Raw genomic sequence first — 22971 nt, 5'->3', positions numbered from 1 at the left:
ATCTTTTATTGTTGTAGACAATTTACAGACTGCTACAAAAGTCCAGGAATGAATTTATGGTTAAACAGGAACAAATGAGGCACACCCTCCGGGAGATCAGAGCAACTTTATTGTAAAACAAAGTTTACAGCAGCACAGCATCACACATTTAATCAGATGGACACATAAACAGGGGCTAATGAAGAGCCAACAGTGGGATGCAGCAGAGGGGTTTCACAACTGCCCTCTTAAAGGGACAGTAGACAACCATTGGTTGAGGGTATAAATGCCTTCTTTTTAGGGCAGCAGATTCCCTGTAGTTTGGTACTACAAATGCCCTTGCAGTTGTGTTTATAACTCGGACGTAATTCCCTCTGGTTGAGAAAGTAAATGCCCTCCAGTTGTGATAGTAAGTGCCATCTAGTGGGGCAGTAAATGTCCTATATTTGGGGCATTTAAATGTTCTCTGGTTGGAACAGCAAATTCACATCCGCACAGAGCAGTGAATACCCTCATGTTGGGGTGGTAAATGCCCTCTGGTGGAAGCAGTAAATGGCATCCGTTTTGGAATATAAATGGACCTTTGTTTGGGGCCATAAATTCCCTCCAGTTGGGGCTGTAATTTCTCCTGGTGTGGCAGTAAATGCCCTCTGATTGGTGCTGCCAGTGCTTCTGCTTGGCACTGTAAATGATCTCTGGCTGAGGCAATAAATGCCATCCAGTTGGGGCTGTAAATGCCCTCTAGTTGAGCCAGCACATGCCATCAGATGGGGTCTGTAAATTCCTAAAGCCGAGGACGAGGCTGCACATGCCCTCTGGTTGGCACAGTAAACTCCTTCTATTTGGCGCAGTAATTACCTTCTGGTTGGCACTGCAATGCCCTGCCAACAGGGCAGAAAATACCCTTTCAATGGGGCAGTAAATGACCTCCAAATGTGGCAGTAAAATGCCCTCTGGTTAAGCCAGTACATGACGCTGGTTAGGTCTGTAAATTCCAAAAGCTGTAGATGGGGCTGTAAGTGCCTTCATATTGGCACAGTAAATGCCATGTATTTGGCACAGTAAATATCCTCTCACTGGCACTGTAATTTCCTTATAATAGGACAGAAGAGCAGTAGATGCCCTTTGGCTGGAGCAATAAATACCCTCCAGTTTGTACAGTAAAATGAAGCGTGCTTGTGGGAAGTAAATGCCCTCTGGTTGGCACAGTAATATCCTGCAGGCAGAAAATACCCTTGGGTTGGTGCAGTAAACATCCTCAGTTTAGGGCAGTAAATTCCCTCCACTTAGAGCTAAAATGCCCTCTGGTTTGGTGCTGTAAATGCCCTTCTGCTTGGCTTAGTAAACATTCTTTAAATTGGTAAATAAATGCCCTTGGGTTGGGGCAATACATGTCCTCTGCTGCTCCCCCTGCCTGCTCGGATGGATGGTGGCACTGGCCACACTGTTGGCACATCCACGGCCGGTAATGTCTGAAAGGACTGAAAGTGAGGGGAGCTTATCTCTTCTGAGTGTAAAGGCATAGGGGTGATTTTCAAGGATTATTATCTATAAGGAGAAAAAAATTATAATCAGAACACACAACCACAAAAGCTCAGAATTGGCTGGATTTAGTGTCAGCAAACACGAGAGAGTCTTTTTAGCAGAGATTCATCCAGTGCTAAAAAAAAAAAGCTCCAGTCATTTAAATCCTAGTTATACTTAAACACATTTAAACACAAGGTGTATATGATAATAATAATAATAATAATAATAATAATAATAATAATCAACTTTGATGAACATTTCTGGGTTTTTTTATTATTATTATTATTATTATTATTATTGATAATAATATTGAAAAACAATCTTAAAATGGATCAAAACACACCGACATGTCAAGCCCAGAAACATCAGATAGTCTGAACATGTGTTAAGGGTGGGTGATATGGCAAAACTCTAACAGTGCTGTACTTGACATTAATAAAACAATTCTCAAATATGTTACTAAGCAAAACAGGAGGGCTCCATTAAAAAAAGGCTGGAGCAGAAAGAGTATATTTAATTAAATATATTTTAAAATAAATAAACTGAATAAATTAGTAAACATTACTTGTTACTATGCAGTTTATGCTGTTACTTTACACTGTTGTTTTACAGGCCTTTTATAATAATAATAAAAAAAAAAATAATAATAATAATAATAATAATAATAAATCTGCCCTTTTAGGATCCATGTTGTTGTTCTACAAGTACTGACCATGCCCATTATATATTCAGAAAAGCAAACTGTGACAAAATATATGATAATGATGATAACAAACTGTCATATTTCCCACCCATAATGTTGTACAATTGTGTAAATATGAATATTGCCAGTACAGGCTATATTATCAATGGCATCTGTGCTTCAGCACTTTGGGGATTCCAGGCATGGTTAAAGAGAGTATCACTCTAGTTACATAAACTGAAATCTCAAAATTTGGCAAATTTTAAATTAATTTTGAATTCCAAATGGTAAACTCTGACTAAGCTTTAGCCACTTCTACATATTTGACTGAGCAATGTAAACATGGAAAGGACCAGATCCAGCCTTTACAGATCAAGGTCCATTTTCTACTATTTCTCCATATTAATGTAGTAAACATGAACTGTGAATATCAAATAACATGTTTTGGCAGACAGTGTGTTTCATAATGCTGTAACAGTGAAAGGGAGGGGGGGCAAGAAGAGTAAACAAGGCATGATCGAGTGACCACCACTAAGGGGCTGCAATCAGAGGTGCATTTCCACTGTAAAATCGTCTAGTGCTTCTTAAAGAACAGTCAGGACCATTGGCCAGAGACCGGACTTCAGAGTGACAGAGGCAATTCAAAGTGTTCACCAATGGACAAGGCAAAGGGAAGTGGACAGTGTCTCTCTCTGCACAGTGAACTGGGTCTATTTATCTATACAACCACTGTAAGTGCATGTTTATTGTGTGTACACATGTGTATGTGTGTATGGTGCATGGGTGTGTACATACACTGCCTGTCAAAAGTCTGGAGACAACAAAGCTTTCCAAACCTTTTGTGCTCTCTTTCTCAGTTCAAAATAATGTACCATTAACCTTTCCTATCATCTTTCCTACTGTATGAGGGGTTCAACCACATTTACTCCTCTCTCTCCTATACTATGTAGTGGGATATTTACCATTTGTATGATGTTAACCATTTAATTTTTTCTACTGTTTAGTGAGTAATAATTACCAAATTAACCATATATTTTCTAATGTATAGGGAGTGTCCATTCAGGGAGTGTTTTAACTGATTAAACTATGTCAGAGTAGTGTGCGAGTTGCCTGTCCATGTTGGTGTCTGTTAAATGGATCAGCATGTGGATGTGGAGCTTTCTGTATGTCACCACGCTTTTATCGCTGTATAACAGAGGCTACTACTGCCTTTATTGTTCGATGCACTGAGACAGTTTTGGAACTATTTGGAACTAAGTGATAAAACTATATCAATTTGGAAACTACGGGTATTGATCCGTTTCATCAGAAGAACAACAAAAGGTCCATGAAATATATTCCTATGCAAGTTTTGGCCTAAGGGCTGGCCTGAACAGCATTTTTTAAGGCTGTAAACACTTGTTAGTAGTCCTGAATGAGTACCTGAATACTCATTCTCCGAAACCACTCCTAAAACAATAATATTTACAGTTCAGAATGAACTAAAAATTGAAATGTACCCAACAACAGTGTTTAGCATTGAGGGAGCAAATTATGGTAGAGGGGTCCACACCGCTGATTTTTGAGCATTTAATAATTTACAGAGCTCCAAACTGGTGATTTCATATTATCTAATAATTTAAAAAGCTCCCAAATGGACGATTTCTTGAATTTAATGAATTTATAATGTATTGGCTATAATATGATTAATTATATATATATTTTTACATCAATACACTTTATACATTTCCATTTATTAACAATGTGTTCCATGTAAATCCATTGTTGCTAAAATGCACTGTTGTTTAGGCAAAACAAACAAACAAACAAAAACCTTCTGTACACTAAATACAGAGCATTTATAGAGAGTATTTAAATGATTCAGGCCAGCCCTAGTTGACTAGTCTAAAGGGGTCATTTGTGACTCAAAATTAATGACAAGCAATGAATTTGCAGCTTTGTTAGATAACACCAAAGGCCCTTTTATCCTCTTTGTTGTGAGGTCAGTATACCTCTGACAAGCAGTGTGCATGCACATGTGTATGTGTGTGTAGTGTGTGTTACGAATCCGGGTTATCCTCTGTGCTCTCGCTGGGGGTGTTGGGCCCGTACATAAACGTGAGCAGGAACAGGGCAACATCATGGGAACACCAGTAAGCTGTGTGTGACGTCACTGCTGACCAGTAGCGGCTCTCCACCAGCCCCTCCCTCAGTTCAAAGTCAATACGCCTGTCCAGCTCAACTGAAACGGCAAACACAGGACACACTTTCTAATGATGTTCTAATCATTTGCAGCTGATGTTGGTGTTTTAAGTAGCAATACTTGTGGGGGTGTCCTAACTTTTGCCTACCAAGAATTTGTATGATATTTTTAAGACATTTCTTCAGCTGTATGTCTCTCAGTACTGTTCAAATGAAATCACACACACACCCACACCCACACACACACACCCCCCCCCACACACACACACACACACACACACACACACACACACACACACACACACAAAGCAGCTGTATGGTATCAAAATAAGGCCAAAAGTTTTAAAAGGCATCTAATTCAAGGTGACTGATACACTACAGTACTATGTCCCAAACACTGACTAGACCTCTCTCCAGTGAGTCTTGCATCTGTCTGTAAGCTTTAGTAGAGTTAAATCTACTACATCTACTACAATCTAGTACATTTGTTCTTTCATTTTTAAGCATTCCCATGTTTGTGCATTCCTGGGTTTGTGAATGAAAGCACTGACTTAAACAAAACTAAACAGAGGATGCTGTGGGGTGTTGACCTACTAACACCAAACAAGCTGGCTATCATGGACTGTTGTTGGCAGCTTGCAGTAGCTCTGTCCCTCACATTCCAGAGATTACTGTAATATTCATGGTTCAAAATGGAAGTTAAACAAATGTTTGATTTCTTGGTTACAGAGTCAGGTTTTTTGGCCTTATTATGAAGCCCTACAGCTGCAGCTTTATAGCTTCATACAGTGAAGAGTGGAACTCACAGGTGGAGTTGTCCATAATAGTGGAGGTTGACTGAGACATGCTCCCAGCATCTCCTTCTCGTTTGTCCTCTGCCTTCTCCTCCATCTTTTCCTCTGCTTCAGCAGCCCCGCCCTCCTCTGGAATGGCCTCTGTCTCAATTATCCCGCCCTCTGAGTCTGACGGCTCCTCCTCAGCTCCGCCCACCTGCCCGCTCGAACGGGAAAAGCGGGAGAAAAGGATTCCGCCGATGCCCTTACCAATACTTGCAGCTCCTAGGAACACACACACACACACACACACACACACACACACACACACACACACACAGGGTTCATTCCTCCATTTATAAGTGCTATTTGAAGTACAGTTGTGATTCTTGTGGTGCACCTGACTCTGAGTCAAGACAATTAGTCAGTCTCTGGGTGAGAGTGAGTCCGAGTCAAGTTGTGAGTCTCTGAGTAAGAAGGAGTCAGAGTCGAGTTGTGAATCTCTGGGTTAGAGTAAGCCAGAGTTGACTTGTGGTCATCTCTGATTACCCATGATGCTGGCCTTTCCTAGGCTGGTGATGGACTCTCCGTAGTGTCTGCGGTATTGCGGGGGCGACGTGCAGGGGCTTGGGAGACTCTCACTGTCCGACACTGACGCACTCTCCTTCAATGGGTTCAGCAGTGTGGGCCGGATCTGATCATATGGGGTTGGACTGCTGGTATTGTACCTTGAGTGTACACACACACACACACACGCGCACACACACACACACACACGCACACACACGCACACACACGCACACACACGCACACACACACACGCACACACACGCACACACACGCACACACACGCACACACACAATTTAGTGGTGTGAAGTAACCCTTAAAAGTTCCCACCTTTTACTTTTCCACATTTTGTGACTCTGTTTGCTCTCAAAAAACATGAGAAACTAATAGAACACTTACCAGTGTATCTGAACTGGTGAAATGTTACTGTAGTGCTTAAGGACAAGGGGCTCCAGTCTGTAAGCCTGCAGAAAAACAGAAAAAAAAAATATGAAATGTAGCACAAATAATGGAAGCCTATACCCCACCAGTCAGCACTTTAGCTTTGAGACTAATGTAGCTAACAAGTAACAGAAGCTTATACCAACTTGGTTTATGGAAAACTATCACTTTAAAATCATGAAATTTCATCAGAGTCTATTCAGTCCTAGACTTTTTGGTCCAGCTCACCACAGGATCAGTAGGGTGGAAGATGTTGAAGAGCCGCTGGCAGATGGACCGAGGAAGGATATGGTCCTGGGTTCCATTGGCACCGGGTCGGATGCCTCGCAAGGCCAAGAACACAGCCAGAGGTGAACCCATGCAGAAGAAGTTCTCCACCTAGAGGCACAACTCAAACATGACATACAGAAAAAACACAACAACTTCACAAATAATATATAGAGGGTTTATTACGATCAGCCATAACAATAATACCACCTTCTTGTGTCTACTCTTTGTCCATTATATGAGCTCCACTTACCATATATGAACACTCTGTAGTTCTGTAATTACAAACTGTAGTCCATCTGTTTCTCTGCATACTCTATTAGCCTCCCTTCATTCTGTTCTTCAATGTCAGGACCACCACAGAACAGTTAATATTTAGATGGTGGGTCATTCTCAGCATTGCAGTTACACTGAAATGGTGGTGGTGTGTGTCAGTATGTGGTGTGCTGGAGTGGAGTATGACGGACACAAACTATGCAGTACCAGATGAGCTTCTGTCTCTGACATTACATCTACAAGGTGGACCAACTAGGCAGGAGTAGACAGTGAGTGGATACAGTGTTTAAAAACTCCAGCAGCACTGCTGTGTCTGATCCACTCGTGATCCAGCGCAACACACACTAACACGCCGGATGTCAGCCTCCACCCAAATACTACCTGTTCTGCAGTGGTCCTGTGGGGTCCTAAGCATTGAAGAACATGGTAAAAGAAGGCTAACTGAGTATGCAGAGAAACAACTGGACAACGGTCTGTAATTAACGGTCTAATAATTAAAAATGGACAATGAGTATAGAAACAAAGAGGTGGGGTCCTGACCATCTAAAATCAGAAGAAAAAGCTATGGCCATCATACCTTAAATTTCAAGGGTGGGGATGTTCTTGAGGATGAGGTCTTTAGGCCTTGAAACTGATCTTCCAAATCCCTCAATCTGACAATTAAAAACAGCAGAATGTGTCATATAAGGAGCCACACCCACCTGGCTCTTTGATCTTACACTCCACCTAGAATTATATTGAAGACCATGACCAACCAAGTTAGAACACAATAGGGAGTGTGCTCTCATGAATAAGATCACACCGGTGATGGGTGTCTGTTACAGTCACAATATTCCGTTTGTAATATTCTGATGCTTCTGTCTGCTTCTGTTGTCTTGTGTGTATTTTCGTGTTTTGCGAATGTGTACCTCATGCGTGTGCGGTGAAGCTCTTCCAACAGCTGTTGCTCCTCGCATCCCCGGCGCCGCTGCTCCGTTTCCATGGCGTCGGGGGTTTCCTGATGATGAAAGCGGACGGGGTCCCACCCAGTCATGATGTCGAAAGTGATGACGCAGCCCAGGGAGTGGGACACGATGGACACTTTCCCCTTCTCCTCAAACTCAGGGTTCCGCGAGCAAAACAGTGTATAGAGCCGGTTCAGCTCTTTGGTCAGCCCACGAGTGATCTGTAGAAACACAGCGTGGGACTGTGTGAGGGTGTGTAAGACAGCATCAGCACAAAGAGGGGGAAATCTCTAGGCTCATCACAATTAGATTTCGATTCAGGGTGACAAGATTAGGTTTTACAATCCTGGGTCTTGATTTATTTCTACAGCCTTGATTAGGATTTACTCCTACATTTCACATTAAAGGAGCAGTTTGTTGAAAAATCAAATGAGCATGATCAATCATTGACTCCAAAACGCAGTCAAAACGCAAGACATGTTTGATATCTGGTGTGTCGGGAGCTGCTAGGCTGTTGTTGCTTACGGAAACTGGTCTTACGCGGTCACCAATTTCATCTCAGTAAACTGAAGATTTACTGAGAGAAAAAAGCTGTAAATCTCAAAGCATTCTTTTTTTTTTTTACTAAACAGCCCATAGACCTTACATAGGTACACATTAAAGCTAAAACTTGACATACATCATCATCCATATTACGTCCTACTTTCTAACTAACGGAAGTCACATCGAGCTCTAAACCACACCAAACACATGAAGATCTGGATGCATTTTGAGAGATGGGCTGATGGAGATGAGATTTGATGACAGCCTAAGCCTAAGTGTTCCGATGAATAGGTAACACTATAATAATATGCATTATGCATAATCATTCTGCTTTCCTTCCAGAAAATGCACTTTTCTAGCCGTTACTATTGTTTTTAAATGTGTTTAAACATGAATTTTATAATATTATAACTTTATAATAATTATATATATTCAAATTTTATAATATTATAATATGTCCTGAAAGAAATATATAAAAAATATATATGCTTTTAACTTAAAAGTAAGTTGTATGAGCTCTGGTCAATGAGCCCTACAGGCCACTAACAGCAAACAGTAGTTTTAAATGTGTTCAAAAGAACATAAGTTGATTAAATAACTATTAAAACATGAAATGATAATATATGTACTATATACTAAATATTGTCAACATTTCCCCTTTTTTCTCCTGATTTGGTACTGCCAATTAACCCACCCTTTCGTAACTGCCCCTTACACTAGCAATGCTCCCAACACTAGAAGGATAAGGACTTAACACGTCTTCTCTGATTTATGTGAAGTGATTCATCACCACCTCTTTTCAAACTTGAAGCAAGGCGACAGCTTCCCAGCTTGGACGTCTTGGATGGTGGAATACGTTTTGTTCAGTGATCAATCACGTTCACTTGATTTTTCACCGATGTGTTCCTTTAACAGGTACTGTCAGCTGAATTTAAAAAGTAGCCTAAACTCTGTGAAAGAATACCATTAGAGAACACTAGTTTCCTGCAGCACCCAGATAGTCGCCTGTAGCACTATAAAAGTTATTGTAATCTGGGGCATTTTGACAGGTGCGTGTAATCCAGGATAGGGTTTTGAGCTTGACTGCTGCTATGGAAAACCTTTTCTCAACACTGGATATGCCACTAACAAGGATAAGAAACGGCACATAAGCAAATCCGTGTCGAGACACAGGGAAGGGGATCAGGGGTAAGTATAGCTTGCAAATCCTGTTGACAGAAAGGTGCTGACAGAAGCATAAAATCACCCATAGGGCTGAAGCACACCCATTCCTAACTTTGCATGCACAACACAGCTGACCCCCATTTCCTCAGAAATTAATGTGACACATCCAAGAGCTGCAATACCAACATAAACATGTCCAAGCTATGTCCAACGCAGCCAATTGTGAAAGTACATTTAGGCAGTATAGCTAAAAGACAGAGACAAAACCATACGTAAAAGGTAATGGAGAAACCATGAGTGTGTCTGACCTCGTCCCGGTACAGCGGGCTGGTGTAGTACATGATGTCCATGGCGCTGCTGTTCAGCATGTCCCTCAGCCCGCGCACTTTATCTGGCGTGATGGAGTCCACAGTGTCTGCAGCAGCAAAAACACACAACTCAACACACATCTAACCCAGCACACATACTCTAGTGCAATTAAACTGCTTGTACATTTTGTGATTGGGGTGAGGTGGGTTGTGCACACCTCCATCCAGACTGAGTTTAGATCTCCACTCCACAGGCAGGAACTCCACATGCTCTGTAGTTCTGTCTGAGAAATGCTTCTCCTCCATCTTTCTCGCAGCATCACGCATCCTACACACACACACACACACACACACACACACACACACACACACAGAGTTGTGTGTACAAAGTTTGCTATTGTTTGTGGAGCATTGTGTAATGTATGTGTAATTATGTACATTGATAGTCACCTTCTTGTGAATGGCAATAGAGTTACAGAAACAGTATAATTATCATTATTATTATTATACACATAGTATTATTATTATTATTATTATTATTATAACAACGAGTTCATTACCAGCAGCTATTTGACTGGGGGGAGTTGACAGAAAGGCTACAGTTACTCACATAACCACTCTGTACTAATGTGGTGAGCAGAAAAGCAGCTCAGAATGCACAACATGTTCAATCTCGAAAAGCAGAAAACTGTCAGTTGCCACTTCTGTCAGCCAAGAACAGAAAGCTGAGGTTGCAGTGGGTACACACTTAACACAACTGGACAGTTAGAGACTTGAAAAACGCAGGTCTGAAGAAACTGAATTTCTGCTGAGGTAGTTTGTAGGGTCAACATTTAGCACCAACAGCATGAATCCATGAACCCAACCTGCCTTGTGTCAACAGTCCAGGCTTGTGGAGGTGGTGTAATGGTGTTGGTAATGTTTTCTTGGCACACCTTGGGCCCATTAATAGCAACCAATCATTATTTGAATGCCACAGCCTGTTTGAGTATTGTTGCTGTTGCTGTCCATCCCTTCACAGTCATCTTACAATGGCTACTTCGGGCATGATGGTACACTATGTCGCACAGCAAAAAGCGCCTCAATCTGGTTTTATGAACGGCAATGGGTTCAATGTTTTTTCAGTGGTCTTTCCCAGTCATAGTACATTAATCCAATCTAACACCTTTTGGATGTGGTAGAACAGGAGATTCCCAGCATGAAAATGCTTCTGAAAAATCTGCAGCAATTACATGACGCAAACATGTCAACATGGACCTGAATCTCCAAAAATGTTTACAACACCTTATGGAATCCATGCTATAGAGAGCAAAAGGAGTCCCTACACAGTATTAGTGTGATGTTCCTAATGAAGTGTGTAAGTACGAGCATATAAATATTTTATATATAAAAAAAGGAATATGAACCCTGACCAAGAAGAAGTGGATAAGAAAGTGGATGGATGGTTGGAATGATGGGTGGTTTTCAGCTGCATTTCAGCTGCAAGCTTACATGCTGGTGTTCCTGATGATCCGGCCTTGATCCATCTTCTGACCAATCCCGTGCACCACAAACACAATGTGTGTGGCTGCAGGGGGTGTGTCCTCGGGGGCCGCCTCCTCAACATAACCTCGATGTAGACGGGTCCCACTGCTGGAGGCTACACACACACACACAGACACACATACACAAACACACATTGATCTCTCTTTAGCCATTAGAATTATACAGACGGTTTCTGTTACATGCCTTTAATAACACCCTGTATTAAACCTCGTTTCCATAAGTTAACACAGTTCTCTGAGGTCTTACCGAAATGTCTGTGACATGCTTTGGTCAAAACACTTTAAGGATCCAGCACCAAAAGAATCCTTCCCACCCTGTTTAACCAGCCCTGTTCTGTTCAGAATGGCCGGCCTGAGAGCCTACTCCTTTAAATGCTACTGAGCCACTGCTGGTCTCACCCCTCCCTCAGTCCCACTCACACTCTCTTCATGAATGTGCACAAGCACTGAAAAAGTTTAAGAGTTTATTTTATATTATGTCAAATTTAAGGCTGGTAATGTTACGGTGTGGTGACGGTACACGGTACACGCTGCCTGCTTACAGGTAAATGTCAATGAGATCTGTTTTGACTGGCTGTTTTGACCTGCATTCAGAAAGCAGTCTAGGCTTAAACACTCCTTATAACCAAACTAAACTGACATCATTTGAGAACATCTGAAACACTGTAAAAATGCACCAACCTTTGGAGAAGCCGAGTTTCTGAGTGACGGTGCGGGCGATTTTGGAGGTGGTGGCATCGCTGTACAGGTAAACCTCATCCACACTGTGCCAGTCCACATGACTGCGGCTCAACTTCAGACTGTGGATAGCTGAGAGGGAGAAAATAGGCAAGGGTGAAAGACAAGAACAGTTTATTTGTTAATAAGTCCAGGCAGGACTGTGGTGTGTGAAAGGCAGGATGTCCCGCCCCTCCCACGATGACCCTGACCCAGGGCTCCCGCTCACCGTCTTTGCTGTCCACCGCCTGGGTCACTGCCTCAGTTTCAAATGTGTCCTTCATCTGGTGACCACGGAAACGAGACAGGTGTTCCAGTTCTATCAGGTCACTGTCCTCCTCCTCCAGCGGCAGCCACGTTCCGTCAGTGAACCACTGACCGCGCATCACTGGGATACGCTCCTGCTCTGTGACACGAAAGGGTCGAAAGTGAGAGTGCCCGTGTGAACAGGCGTTTTTTAATGACCATAATATGAATGTTATTGTAAACTGGAACACAAAGTGTGCTGATGTGTAATAAAGTCGTTCTTTTAACAAAACACTTACGGTTCCAGTAGACTGGGTAACATTCCTTCTCTTTGACATCCACCTCGTACAGCCCACCTCGGACACACACCGCCTCCACACTGATGCTTATTGAGTCCACGTCTATCTCCTCAGCCGGACCTGCCACTTCTTTGCTGACCGAAGCCTCCATCTGCCCCTTCTGACCCTCAGCTCCTTCAGATTCACCCCCTAAACTGCCCAGCTCATCCCACTCATCCTGCTCGCTGCCTTTACCTGGGTTGAGCTCACACAGTTTGCGGTAGGCAAGCTCAATCTGCAGAGAGTCGTGCCCCACAAACGGCTTCCAGGTGCGTTTGTCCTCCTTATAGAACCAGCGCACCTCCTCTGGCCCCAGCTCCGTCACCACCTCCCCCCGGTGCCGGGAGCTACCAGCCCGGCTGCGTCTTGTGCCATAGCCCACGACGTCCAGGTAATCTGAGCCTGGTTCTGAGCCTTGGTAACCTGGGTCACTGTCCTGGGGTGTAAAATATTATAGTACATCATCAAAAAATATTTAAACAATATATATTTTACCCTAATGAGACATTCAGCATCAACACAAAAGAGACTGTAACACACCCCAGTTTATATCACAATATCCACATTTAGAGTGTTATGAATATTCAACCCTAATGAGAGATAGTAACTCACCTCAGTTTATATCACAATACCTACATTTAGAGTGTTATTAATATTCAACCCTAATGAGAGACTGTAACTCACACCTCAGTTTATATCACAATACCTACATTTAGAGTGTTATTAATATTCAACCCTAATGAAAGACTGTAACACACCTCAATTTATATCACAATACTTACATTTAGAGTGTTATTAATATTCAACCCTAATGAGAGACTGTAACTCACACCTCAGTCTATATCACAATACCGACATTTAGAGTGTTATTAATATTCAACCCTAATGAGAGATAGTAACTCACCTCAGTTTATATCACAATACCTACATTTAGAGTGTTATTAATATTCAACCCTAATGAGAGACTGTAACACACACCTCAGTTTATATCACAATACCTACATTTAGAGTGTTATTAATATTCAACCCTAATGAGAGATAGTAACTCACACTTCAGTTTATATCACAATACCTACATTTAGAGTGTTATTAATATTCAACCCTAATGAGAGACTGTAACACACACCTCAGTTAATATCACAATACCTACATTTAGAGTGTTATTAATATTCAACCCTAATGAGAGACTGTAACTCACACCTCAGTTAATATCACAGTACCTACATTTAGAGTGTTATTAATATTCAACCCTAATGAAAGACTGTAACACACCTCAATTTATATCACAATACTTACATTTAGAGTGTTATTAATATTCAACCCTAATGAGAGACTGTAACTCACACCTCAGTCTATATCACAATACCAACATTTAGAGTGTTATTAATATTCAACCCTAATGAGAGATAGTAACTCACCTCAGTTAATATCACAATATCTACATTTAGTGTTATTAATATTCAACCCTAATGAGAGACTGTAACTCCACCTCAGTTTATATCACAATACCTATATTTAGAGTGTTATTAATATTCAACCCTAATGAGAGACTGTAACACACACCCCAGTTTATATCACAATATCTACATTTAGAATGTTATTAATATTCAACCCTAATGAGAGACTGTAACTCACACCTCAGTTTCTATCACAATACCGACATTTAGAGTGTTATTAATATTAACCCTAATGAGAGACTGTAACTCACACCTCAGTTTATATCAAAATACCGACATTTAGAGTCTTATTAATATTAAACCCTAATGAGAGACTGTAACTCACACCTCATTTTATATCACAATACCTGCATTTAGAGTGTTATTCATATTCAACCCTAATGAGAGACTGTAACTCACACCTCAGTTTATATCAAAATACCGACATTTAGAGTCTTATTAATATTAAACCCTAATGAGAGACTGTAACTCACACCTCATTTTATATCACAATACCTACATTTAGAGTGTTATTAATATTCAACCATAATGAGAGACTGTAACACACACCTCAGTTTATATCACAATACCTACATTTAGAGTGTTATTAATATTCAACCCTAATGAAAGACTGTAACACACATCTCAGTTTATATCACAATACCTACATTTAGAGTGTTATTAATATTAAACCCTAATGAGAGACTGTAACTCACACCTCAGTTTATATCACAATACCTACATTTAGAGTCTTATTAATATTCAACCCTAATGAGAGACTGTAACACACCTCAGTTTATATCACAATATCTACATTTAGAGTGTTATTAATATTAACCCTAATGAGAGATAGTAACTCACACCTCAGTTTGTATCACAATACCTACATTTAGAGTGTTATTAATATTCAACCCTAATGAAAGACTGTAACACACACCTCAGTTTATATCACAATACCTACATTTAGAGTGTCATTTGTAAAATATGGATGCAGAATATGGGCCTATAATTTATAAGATCAGTCTACAGTAGTTAAGCATTTTATTTTAATTTATAAATTATGTTATAATATGATGATAATAGTATTTGCTGCAAAACTGTAGTTTATATTCTTTTTTTATGTAATTAATTATTTATTATTTGCATTCCAACAGTACAGTGACATCGCATCCCATCCTTGGGTTTCAAAATTTTCTCAAATTCTCTGCATTTTTAACTAATTAAGATGTAAACTAAAGTCATTCAGAGGCGGTTCGGTGTGAAACGCTGCTCTAGAGAAACTCTAGAGTCAGAATTGTTCACAGTGCTGGCGAATAGTTTAATAGCTCTAAAGCTCTCTCACAGAACGTTATTACACCAATCAGTCAGTCAATCAATCAATCAATCAATAAAAAAAACACAGACTCAGGGCTGAGATACCGGTCAAGGGTTTTGGCCTTATACATAGTCCTCAAAAGAAAAGGTTACTGTTCAGGTTTTGTCATTATCTTACCATATTCAATATTACAGACAAAATTCAGAAGATGCTTGACGGGTCACTGATGGTTTTCGATAGTAAATAAAATAGCTATCTTTAAGGCTCCTGATTCCTCCAATTTCCACCATAAAGAATTTGGGTTTTTTTCCTGCAGCGAACCATATTTTCACACAAAACCCAACTCTGAATGTGTTCATCTTAAACACTGAATTATGCAGAGCAAATTCCAAAAATAATGCCCAAATAGTGTTAGCAAACTATTTCCTCCCCGGTGTTGTTCTGGCACTGGGAACTGTGCCACTACACTTGGTATCGTGACAACCCTAATCGTGATGCTGGGACCGAAGGTACTGGGTTGCCCAGTCTTACCTGGTAGCCCGTGTTGGAGCTCTGGAAATCTGGATTGGAGCCCTGGTAGTCCTGGTATGACTCCCCCATGAGGCCCAGCAGCAGTCCGTCCTGAAGCCCCACATGGTTCCCCCACCCTGCCCTGCCCTCCTCAGCCTCCTCCTGCACACACGGCTCCTTAAACCCACTCATCCCTGCCTGTGTGTGTGTGTGTGTTCCAGGTTAAAGCAGCAGTGGTGATGTAGGTGTGTTGGTGAATGTCAGCGTGGATCCTCTTCACCCACCCAGTCCGAGCTGCATCTGCTCCATCCGCACCAACACCACCGCCAACAGCCCACCCAGCACTGCGGCACACCAGCACTAAACACGCGCTTTTATGAGCTAGCTACCTGCTCATGTTCCGCATCCTACATGTGAGCTGCAGTCCGCCATGCTACTGAAGACCCTTCCCCACCGGAGCCTTCCTCGAGCTTCCTCATCAGCAGCAGCTTTACGGCTGAATCGCGTTTTTAGGGCTTTCTGAAGTCTGACCGCGCGGGCCGCCGTAGCTGCGGTAAGCGGAAGTGTGAGTGTTGGGACGGGTTTGTTGTGACAGCACCGAGTTTATCATTTTTTATTTTTATTCTGCTTTAAAAACTCTGTAAACTTTCACAATTTTAACCTCCACATCCATCTCCGACTGAAGAGTGTGTTCAGCGCGGGCATGGCCGCTGAGTTTCTGGTGAAACTGTATGAATATTCTCCCGTTTTCTACATCAGTGTGATTTCAGTCTGCTTCATCATCACTGCAGCGGCGGTGCTGGGCTGGTAAGACTAGTATTATTATTATTATTATTATTATTATTATTATTATTATATAATAAATAAAGTGAAACACCACAGTGCTGGGCTGGTAAGACTAGTATTATTATTATTATTATTATTATATAATAAATAAAGTGAAACACTACAGTGCTGGGCTGGTAAGACTAGTATTATTATCATTATTATCATTATATAATAAATAAACAATAAATAAAGTGAAACACTACAGTGCTGGGCTGGTAAGACTAGTATTATTATCATTATTATCATTATATAATAAATAAACAATAAATAAAGTGAAACACCACAGTGCTGGACTGGTAAGACTAGTATTATTATTATTATTATTATTATATAAATAAAGTGAAACACTACAGTGCTGGGCTGGTAAGACTAGTATTATTATTATTATTATTATTATTATATAATAAATAAAGTGAAACACCACAGTGCTGGGCTGGTAAGACTATTATTATTATTATTATTATTATTATTATTATATAATAAATAAACAATAAATAAAGTGAAACACCACAGTGCTGGACTGGTAAGACTATTATTAATTATAATATAATAATTAGTAAAGGTAATGAAACCACAGTGCTGGGCGGGTGAGACTCTTGTTATGTAAATAATAATAACAAACTCTACAGAACTGGACGAGTAAGACTTATTAATTATGATATAATAAATAGTAAAAAAAAAAAAAAAAAAAAGGAAAAGTACAGTGCTGGGCTTGTAAGACATATATGTATAAAAAATAATAATAAAGTAAAACACTACAGTACTGGACTGGTAGGATTATTATTATATAATAAATAATTATAATGAAATAAAGTGCAGGGTTGTTAAGACTATTATTATTATTATTATTATACAAAAAAATAAAACACTGCAGTACTGGACGGGTATGTCTGTTATTTAATAAAAAATAAATAATAATGAAATAAAATAAACACTACAGTGCAGGGTGTTTAAGACCATTATTATTATTATTATTATTATTATTATTATTATTATACAACTAAAAAATAAAAAATAAAACACTACAGTACTGGACGGGTATGTCTGTTATATAATAAAAAGTAAATCATAATAAAGTAAAACACTACAGAACAGGGTTAGTAAGACTATTATTATTATTATTATTATTTTATAAATAACAATAAATAAATACAACACTACAGTGCAAGATTGTTGAGATTGTTATTATGTAAATAAGAAATAATAAGTAAGTAAATAATTTTTTTTTTAAAAAGCTACAGCACTGCAATAGCGGTTTCCTGTGTACAAACTGAACTAAGGTGTTGTGGCTCCATGTGCTCCATCTCCAGGTTCGGCTTTGATGTACCGGTGATCCTGCGTAGCTCTGATGAAGCTGAGTCGTTCTCCCCCGTCCCAGAGAAGAGGATGGGTCAGGTCACCAACCCCTTCTCTCTGGAGATGGGCACAGCAGCGGGTACAGTAGTGGGTAAGACAACATGAGTGTATCAATAAACATGTTATTTTTTTAATCACAACCCCTAGTGCTTTCAGATAAACTGAACAGTGATCAATCAGATAATATGTACAGGTCTCAGACTACAGAGGCCTAAAACAAATTGCTGGGTCTTGGGAAGACATGTTCAAATGTTTGTGGACACCCCTTCTAATGAATGCATTCAGCTACTTTAAGTTGCACAGCTTGTCTACTCCCTTTAGTGTAGAATAGTACAATAGAATAGGACTCTCGGGAGCAGATAACAGGCCTAGAGGTGGCATTGAGCTGTGAAGGAGTGGAACTGTGTTCTCTGGAATGATGGTGCTCCATCCAATACTTTGTGAATGAGGTGGGGTGGTGATCATCCAGCATCTGGACCTCACTAATGCTCTTGTCACTGAATGCAATGAAATCCTCCCTGGACAGTGGAGACAGTTACTCCAACAAAAGCAGGATAAACTCTTAATGTCCTTGATTACGGAAGAAACAGTGGATGAGCAAGTGTCCCAATACTTTTGTCTATATTGTATGTAGTACAGTAATCAATGATGTCGCCCACAGTCCTGGTTACAACACTTGAACTGCCATGCACTGTATTGCAGCCCACTCTGTAAAACATAAAGTTTGACCATAAGAGGGTTCAGATGTCTTGTGTGTTGTGTGTTTCAGACGGGGTGAGTCTGCGGCCGTACTGTCTGGAGGAGTGTGTACTGAGCTGTTATTGGGGCTGTGGAGTTAATGCTCTTCAGGCTGCACTGCAGAAACACCAACACGGCACCATTCTCTCCACACCACAGTTGTTCCAGCAGGCCCTGCAGCTTCACTACCTCCACTGCCAGACCTTCCAGTATCCACTCAGTCTTTAAGAACCTGTGTCATGGAAAAATTAACTTTTATTTTAACACAAATACAAGTCAATCCTGCAGTCCATACAGCTCATTCAGCCTGCCGCAGAAAGACAGTTTTGAAAACCAATACAAATACTTAATTATTATCGGTGGGTATTATTAGAGTGGGTGTGTTTATATTTTGCACACAAACTATGGGACTGTAAATCTTTTAACATGGTGGTGTAACCATACTCCTTGCTTTTACTACCACTGTTGCAAAAAAATAACTACTGCCCAAACACACACATACACAGAAACAGCTTACTCAGTGCCGTGTCTCATAGATTGCAGAAATGTAACTCACACTACACATTCCTATCATCTTTTCACACATTGTATTCACTCAAAGTTGTAAGTTAAAACTGTAAGGTAGTTTAAGATCTGTCCAGAAGAGTGAGCTGCTGCTGCGCACTTACTTCTCAACCCCAAACTCTAGTTGCTCTTGCTTTAAGACACGTAATGGCCTCGGTTTATGCTAGACTGTAAATGAACATTAACCAGTAAACGAAGAACCCAATGCAGTTGTAGCTTAACTCTTACCCCAGGTTACAGAAGGAGGAGCGAGAGGAGCGTTTCACAGAGCTGCCATCAGATTTTGGAGTGACGGATTTCGGGTCGCTCCCACGGGATCGATACCCATTAGTGGCTGTTCTGACCCTGGCTAACTCTGAGCACAGAAACACCTACAAAATCGTGAGTACACCCATACATACACTTAGAGTATATATTTATATATTAGTGTGTGTGTGTACAACATTCATTCTGAATATTAATGTTCTTAAAACAATCAGTTGATAATAGATACATTCCATTTCTCTCTTCTCTGGTTTTGCAGGTTGCTAGTGTAACAGTGCTCCACGTCCCTGATGATAAATACAGGCTGTCTGCGAGGGTTCTGTTTCAGTATCTGCTCACTGCTCAGGGGAACATGTACGATTTAAAGGTGCCCTGCTTTAATCAGTTTAATCACACATGACCTGCAGCCCCTTGTGTCCCTACAGATTTCCCATAAGACTGTAACCAATGATCTACTGTTAAAGTGATAGTATAGTGAAGTATTTCACTATATGTAGTCAGTTGCACATGTTTAGCTATACGACTCGAAAAATTTCTACTACTAGGTAGCTGGTCTTGAACAATCGACTACATTCGGGCTAAGGTGAAGAGTTTGTGGATCAACTATTTCTTTAATTCAGTGCAATCTAGTAAATATGGCTGAACTTAGTCTGCTGTTTTCCTCTATAGCCTCTTTTCATGTCTGCGGATAGCAGCGAGCAGCCTGGATCCTCCGCCTCAGACATCCCACCCCAGTCTAATGGACCAGAGGAGGAGGGAGGGGAGCCAGAGGAGGAGGAAGATGATGGGCCAGGTGCTGCAGGCAGGGACTGTGTTGTGTGTCAGAACGCACCCGTTAACAGAGTGCTGTTACCATGCAGGCACGCGTGCGTGTGCGATGGATGTGTGGCACATTTTCAGCACTGCCCAATGTGCCGAGCTTTTGTTGTAGAGTCTTTCGCTCTGGCCAGTCAAACATTAGCCGAGGGTCTCGCGGAGGACTGAATTATGTCACATGATCTCATGAACAGAGGTAAAGTAATAGGGGGATACGTCTTCTTCAGCCGCATCCATATCTGCTGCACCTGATCCGTATAACAAACGCTGCCTCGTACTGTATTGAAAAATCTAGAAAATACAGTGGGTCAGACTTATGAAGCACACTAGCAGATTTACTGTCCGAGGAACATGTACAGTCAGTCAGAAACGAGAATTACCGGTATGTGACCATTTCTGTGAAATCTTGCACTACCGCTCCATCCCCTCATTTGCCTGTTCCACCAGCGGTTCATTACACCATCCGTCACACACTCCGCTGATTAACCCTCATATTTAAAGGCTTGGATTGAGCATCATGGTGAGCATCGCAGCTGCAGTTGAAAAGAACTTGAAGGATTTCAAAGCATTAATACAGAATTCACTATCTAGTACTTCACACCACTGGCTTCCAGCGGCTTCCAGCAGATCAACCAATCAGATTAAATGAAGATATAGACTGAGGAGAGATTGTTCTGCTGCTCTGTCAGGACTGAAAAGAAGAATTGAAGTCTGAAGCTCAGCGTAAACATGCAGTTTAATGTGAAATACTGGGATTCTCTGTATATCTGGATGCTTTTACTTTCACTTTTTATCTTCGTGTCAAAATATCAATCCACTGATGTTGTTTGTTTAGAATTTTATGTTGTTAGTTAGTTGCTGTATTTTACCAAACAGTGTTTCTGCTTCTTTCATTAGAAACTGTGATTCTGATTTTGAGACTTTCGGCCCATTTTGACACTTCAGTGTTGAGTGTTGGTTGTTAATATGCATAGCATTATTAATATGTTCATTTCGAAGAGTTATTGAGATAAAAATCCAACGTGGCAGAGCACCAGTTTAGTAGAGTTCAATAAATCCGGCCTTTAAACTTAACACACAAGAGAAGTCAATAGAAAGTTAGTGTGAATTATTAAAAGAATACTTAAGTGTTTTCCAACTTACCATGCACCATGTAGTCATTTATGATGGACAACAATTTCCTGCTACTTAGAATAGAATAGCAGAATACCCATTAACCTGTAACACACTTCTAATAGAAATGAGCAGCCGCTCTGACGTTAAAAAAAAAAAAAAAAAAAAATTCTAATCAGTACAGCGTTTCACTACAATTACACAGTCTGAATTTGAGAATTAACAGTAAAAGTAATGTTAACATTCCAATATTTAAGGGTAAGACTGGTGTTTATTGACTAGATTCAGATAGTCAAATTTTTTAATTGTATAACCTAGCATTTCTAGCAGGTGCAAACTGTATTTAGTGCTGCTTTAAGGAGCTATTAACACAATTATAACTCATTTATATAGAAACATATGTAAATTATTTTTTGACACTTTGAACTATAAAAGTCGGACGTAAATTTAGCTGAATATAAAGTAGCTTCTATTCAGTCAAAATAGCTCCAATTGCAACGTGGGTTGTAAACAACGTAACTTTGCCAGGTTTACTGTGTTCAGTGTGTTTTTGTGTTTAGTGATGACTTTGTACTCATCACTGGTGACCTCAAAGCATCTAACATGCCTGAAATACAGTTATGATGGGCAATGATTTCTCTGTACTTAAAAGGAAGAGCAGAGCACCTGCCCATTGACCTCTGTAATGAGTGTGTTATGAGTTGATGAGTTTTCTGTGATTGTTCGTAAATACAGGGAATTATTGTCCACTATAATTGAATTTGAAAACGGGTTGCTCTGAAATGTTGGATGTTGAAATGATGGTGTGTGGTTCTCAGCATTTTGATTTAGAATCAGCAAATGAACAGGTTATAAAGCCCTTGAGTATTATTTCAAAGGAGATGAATTTGCCCTTTAACATGGTTGAAGAGCACTTTGTAGCACCCTGAGAGGTCAGCAGTGCTACAAGACTTTCAGACTGAAAAATATGAAGACAACATAGATTTGTTTTTTGTTTTGTATTTATTGTTTTAATTTTTAGCAAGAAGAATATGTATGGCTTGTTTTGTGTATTACTACGATTTTCTTGCTGAGACGAAACGCGGCAAGTCAGAAATGAATTTAGAGTCATCAGTGTTTAAATCCAAGGCCACTGGGAAGGCATCAAACTAGTACCTTTCACAGAAACAAGCAAATGAAACTTGGTTCTGTCTACTGTACAAGATTGTAAATTCCCCATTCCATTAAACAATACAAATGGATCAAATTAAAACTTGTGACCCGAGTTCTGAACTTTTCATTAGCATACTTCATTTATAAGAAGGCTAAGCCTCTGCTAAACAGCCCATATTCTACATTTTCCTTTCTAATTTCCCGCCCGAGACATACAAACATAATTAATTTTTCCAATCGCCGGCCTGTATGCAGCTGAATCACTTCTCATAAATTCCGTTTCAAAGGGAAAGGCTAAACTGACGTAGGCCGAATAGGGGGATATGTAAAGAGTTGGTATTTGGGCCAACAAAGATAATGACTTCAAAACAAGTAAAAGTT

At 40.3% G+C, this 22971-nt stretch overlaps 2 protein-coding genes across 3 annotated transcripts; one reads left to right on the top strand and one right to left on the bottom strand.

Annotated features, from left to right (window-relative positions):
• Window positions 1-87: 87 nt before the first annotated feature.
• On the bottom strand, window positions 88-16263 carry ddhd1b (DDHD domain containing 1b). Its single transcript, XM_072688142.1, has 14 exons — window positions 15781-16263; window positions 12460-12934; window positions 12144-12320; window positions 11879-12007; window positions 11145-11292; window positions 9872-9981; window positions 9654-9760; window positions 7603-7859; window positions 7272-7347; window positions 6380-6529; window positions 6110-6174; window positions 5692-5870; window positions 5176-5427; window positions 88-4409 (listed from the first exon to the last, which is right to left on the bottom strand). Exons 1-14 carry the CDS (start codon window positions 15949-15951, stop codon window positions 4228-4230), a joined length of 2478 nt encoding a protein of 825 aa, XP_072544243.1. The 5' UTR covers window positions 15952-16263; the 3' UTR covers window positions 88-4227.
• On the top strand, window positions 16015-22690 carry cgrrf1 (cell growth regulator with ring finger domain 1). 2 transcript variants are annotated; one of them, XM_072688162.1, is made up of 6 exons: window positions 16015-16566; window positions 17898-18034; window positions 18713-18890; window positions 19479-19626; window positions 19769-19876; window positions 20205-20347. In XM_072688162.1, exons 1-6 carry the CDS (start codon window positions 16463-16465, stop codon window positions 20247-20249), a joined length of 720 nt encoding a protein of 239 aa, XP_072544263.1. In that variant the 5' UTR covers window positions 16015-16462; the 3' UTR covers window positions 20250-20347. The 2 variants fall into 2 exon arrangements, with proteins under 2 accessions (XP_072544263.1, XP_072544253.1); XM_072688152.1 differs by having other exon boundaries at window positions 16297-16566; window positions 20179-22690.
• The last annotated feature ends 281 nt before the right edge of the window (window positions 22691-22971 follow it).

The sequence above is a fragment of the Salminus brasiliensis genome, chromosome 1, assembly GCF_030463535.1.
Source record: "Salminus brasiliensis chromosome 1, fSalBra1.hap2, whole genome shotgun sequence".
In the NCBI taxonomy this organism is placed as follows: Eukaryota; Metazoa; Chordata; class Actinopteri; order Characiformes; family Bryconidae; genus Salminus; species Salminus brasiliensis.
The sequence above is the reverse complement of the archived record's forward strand: the minus strand, read 5'-3'. Positions and strand labels throughout refer to the sequence as shown.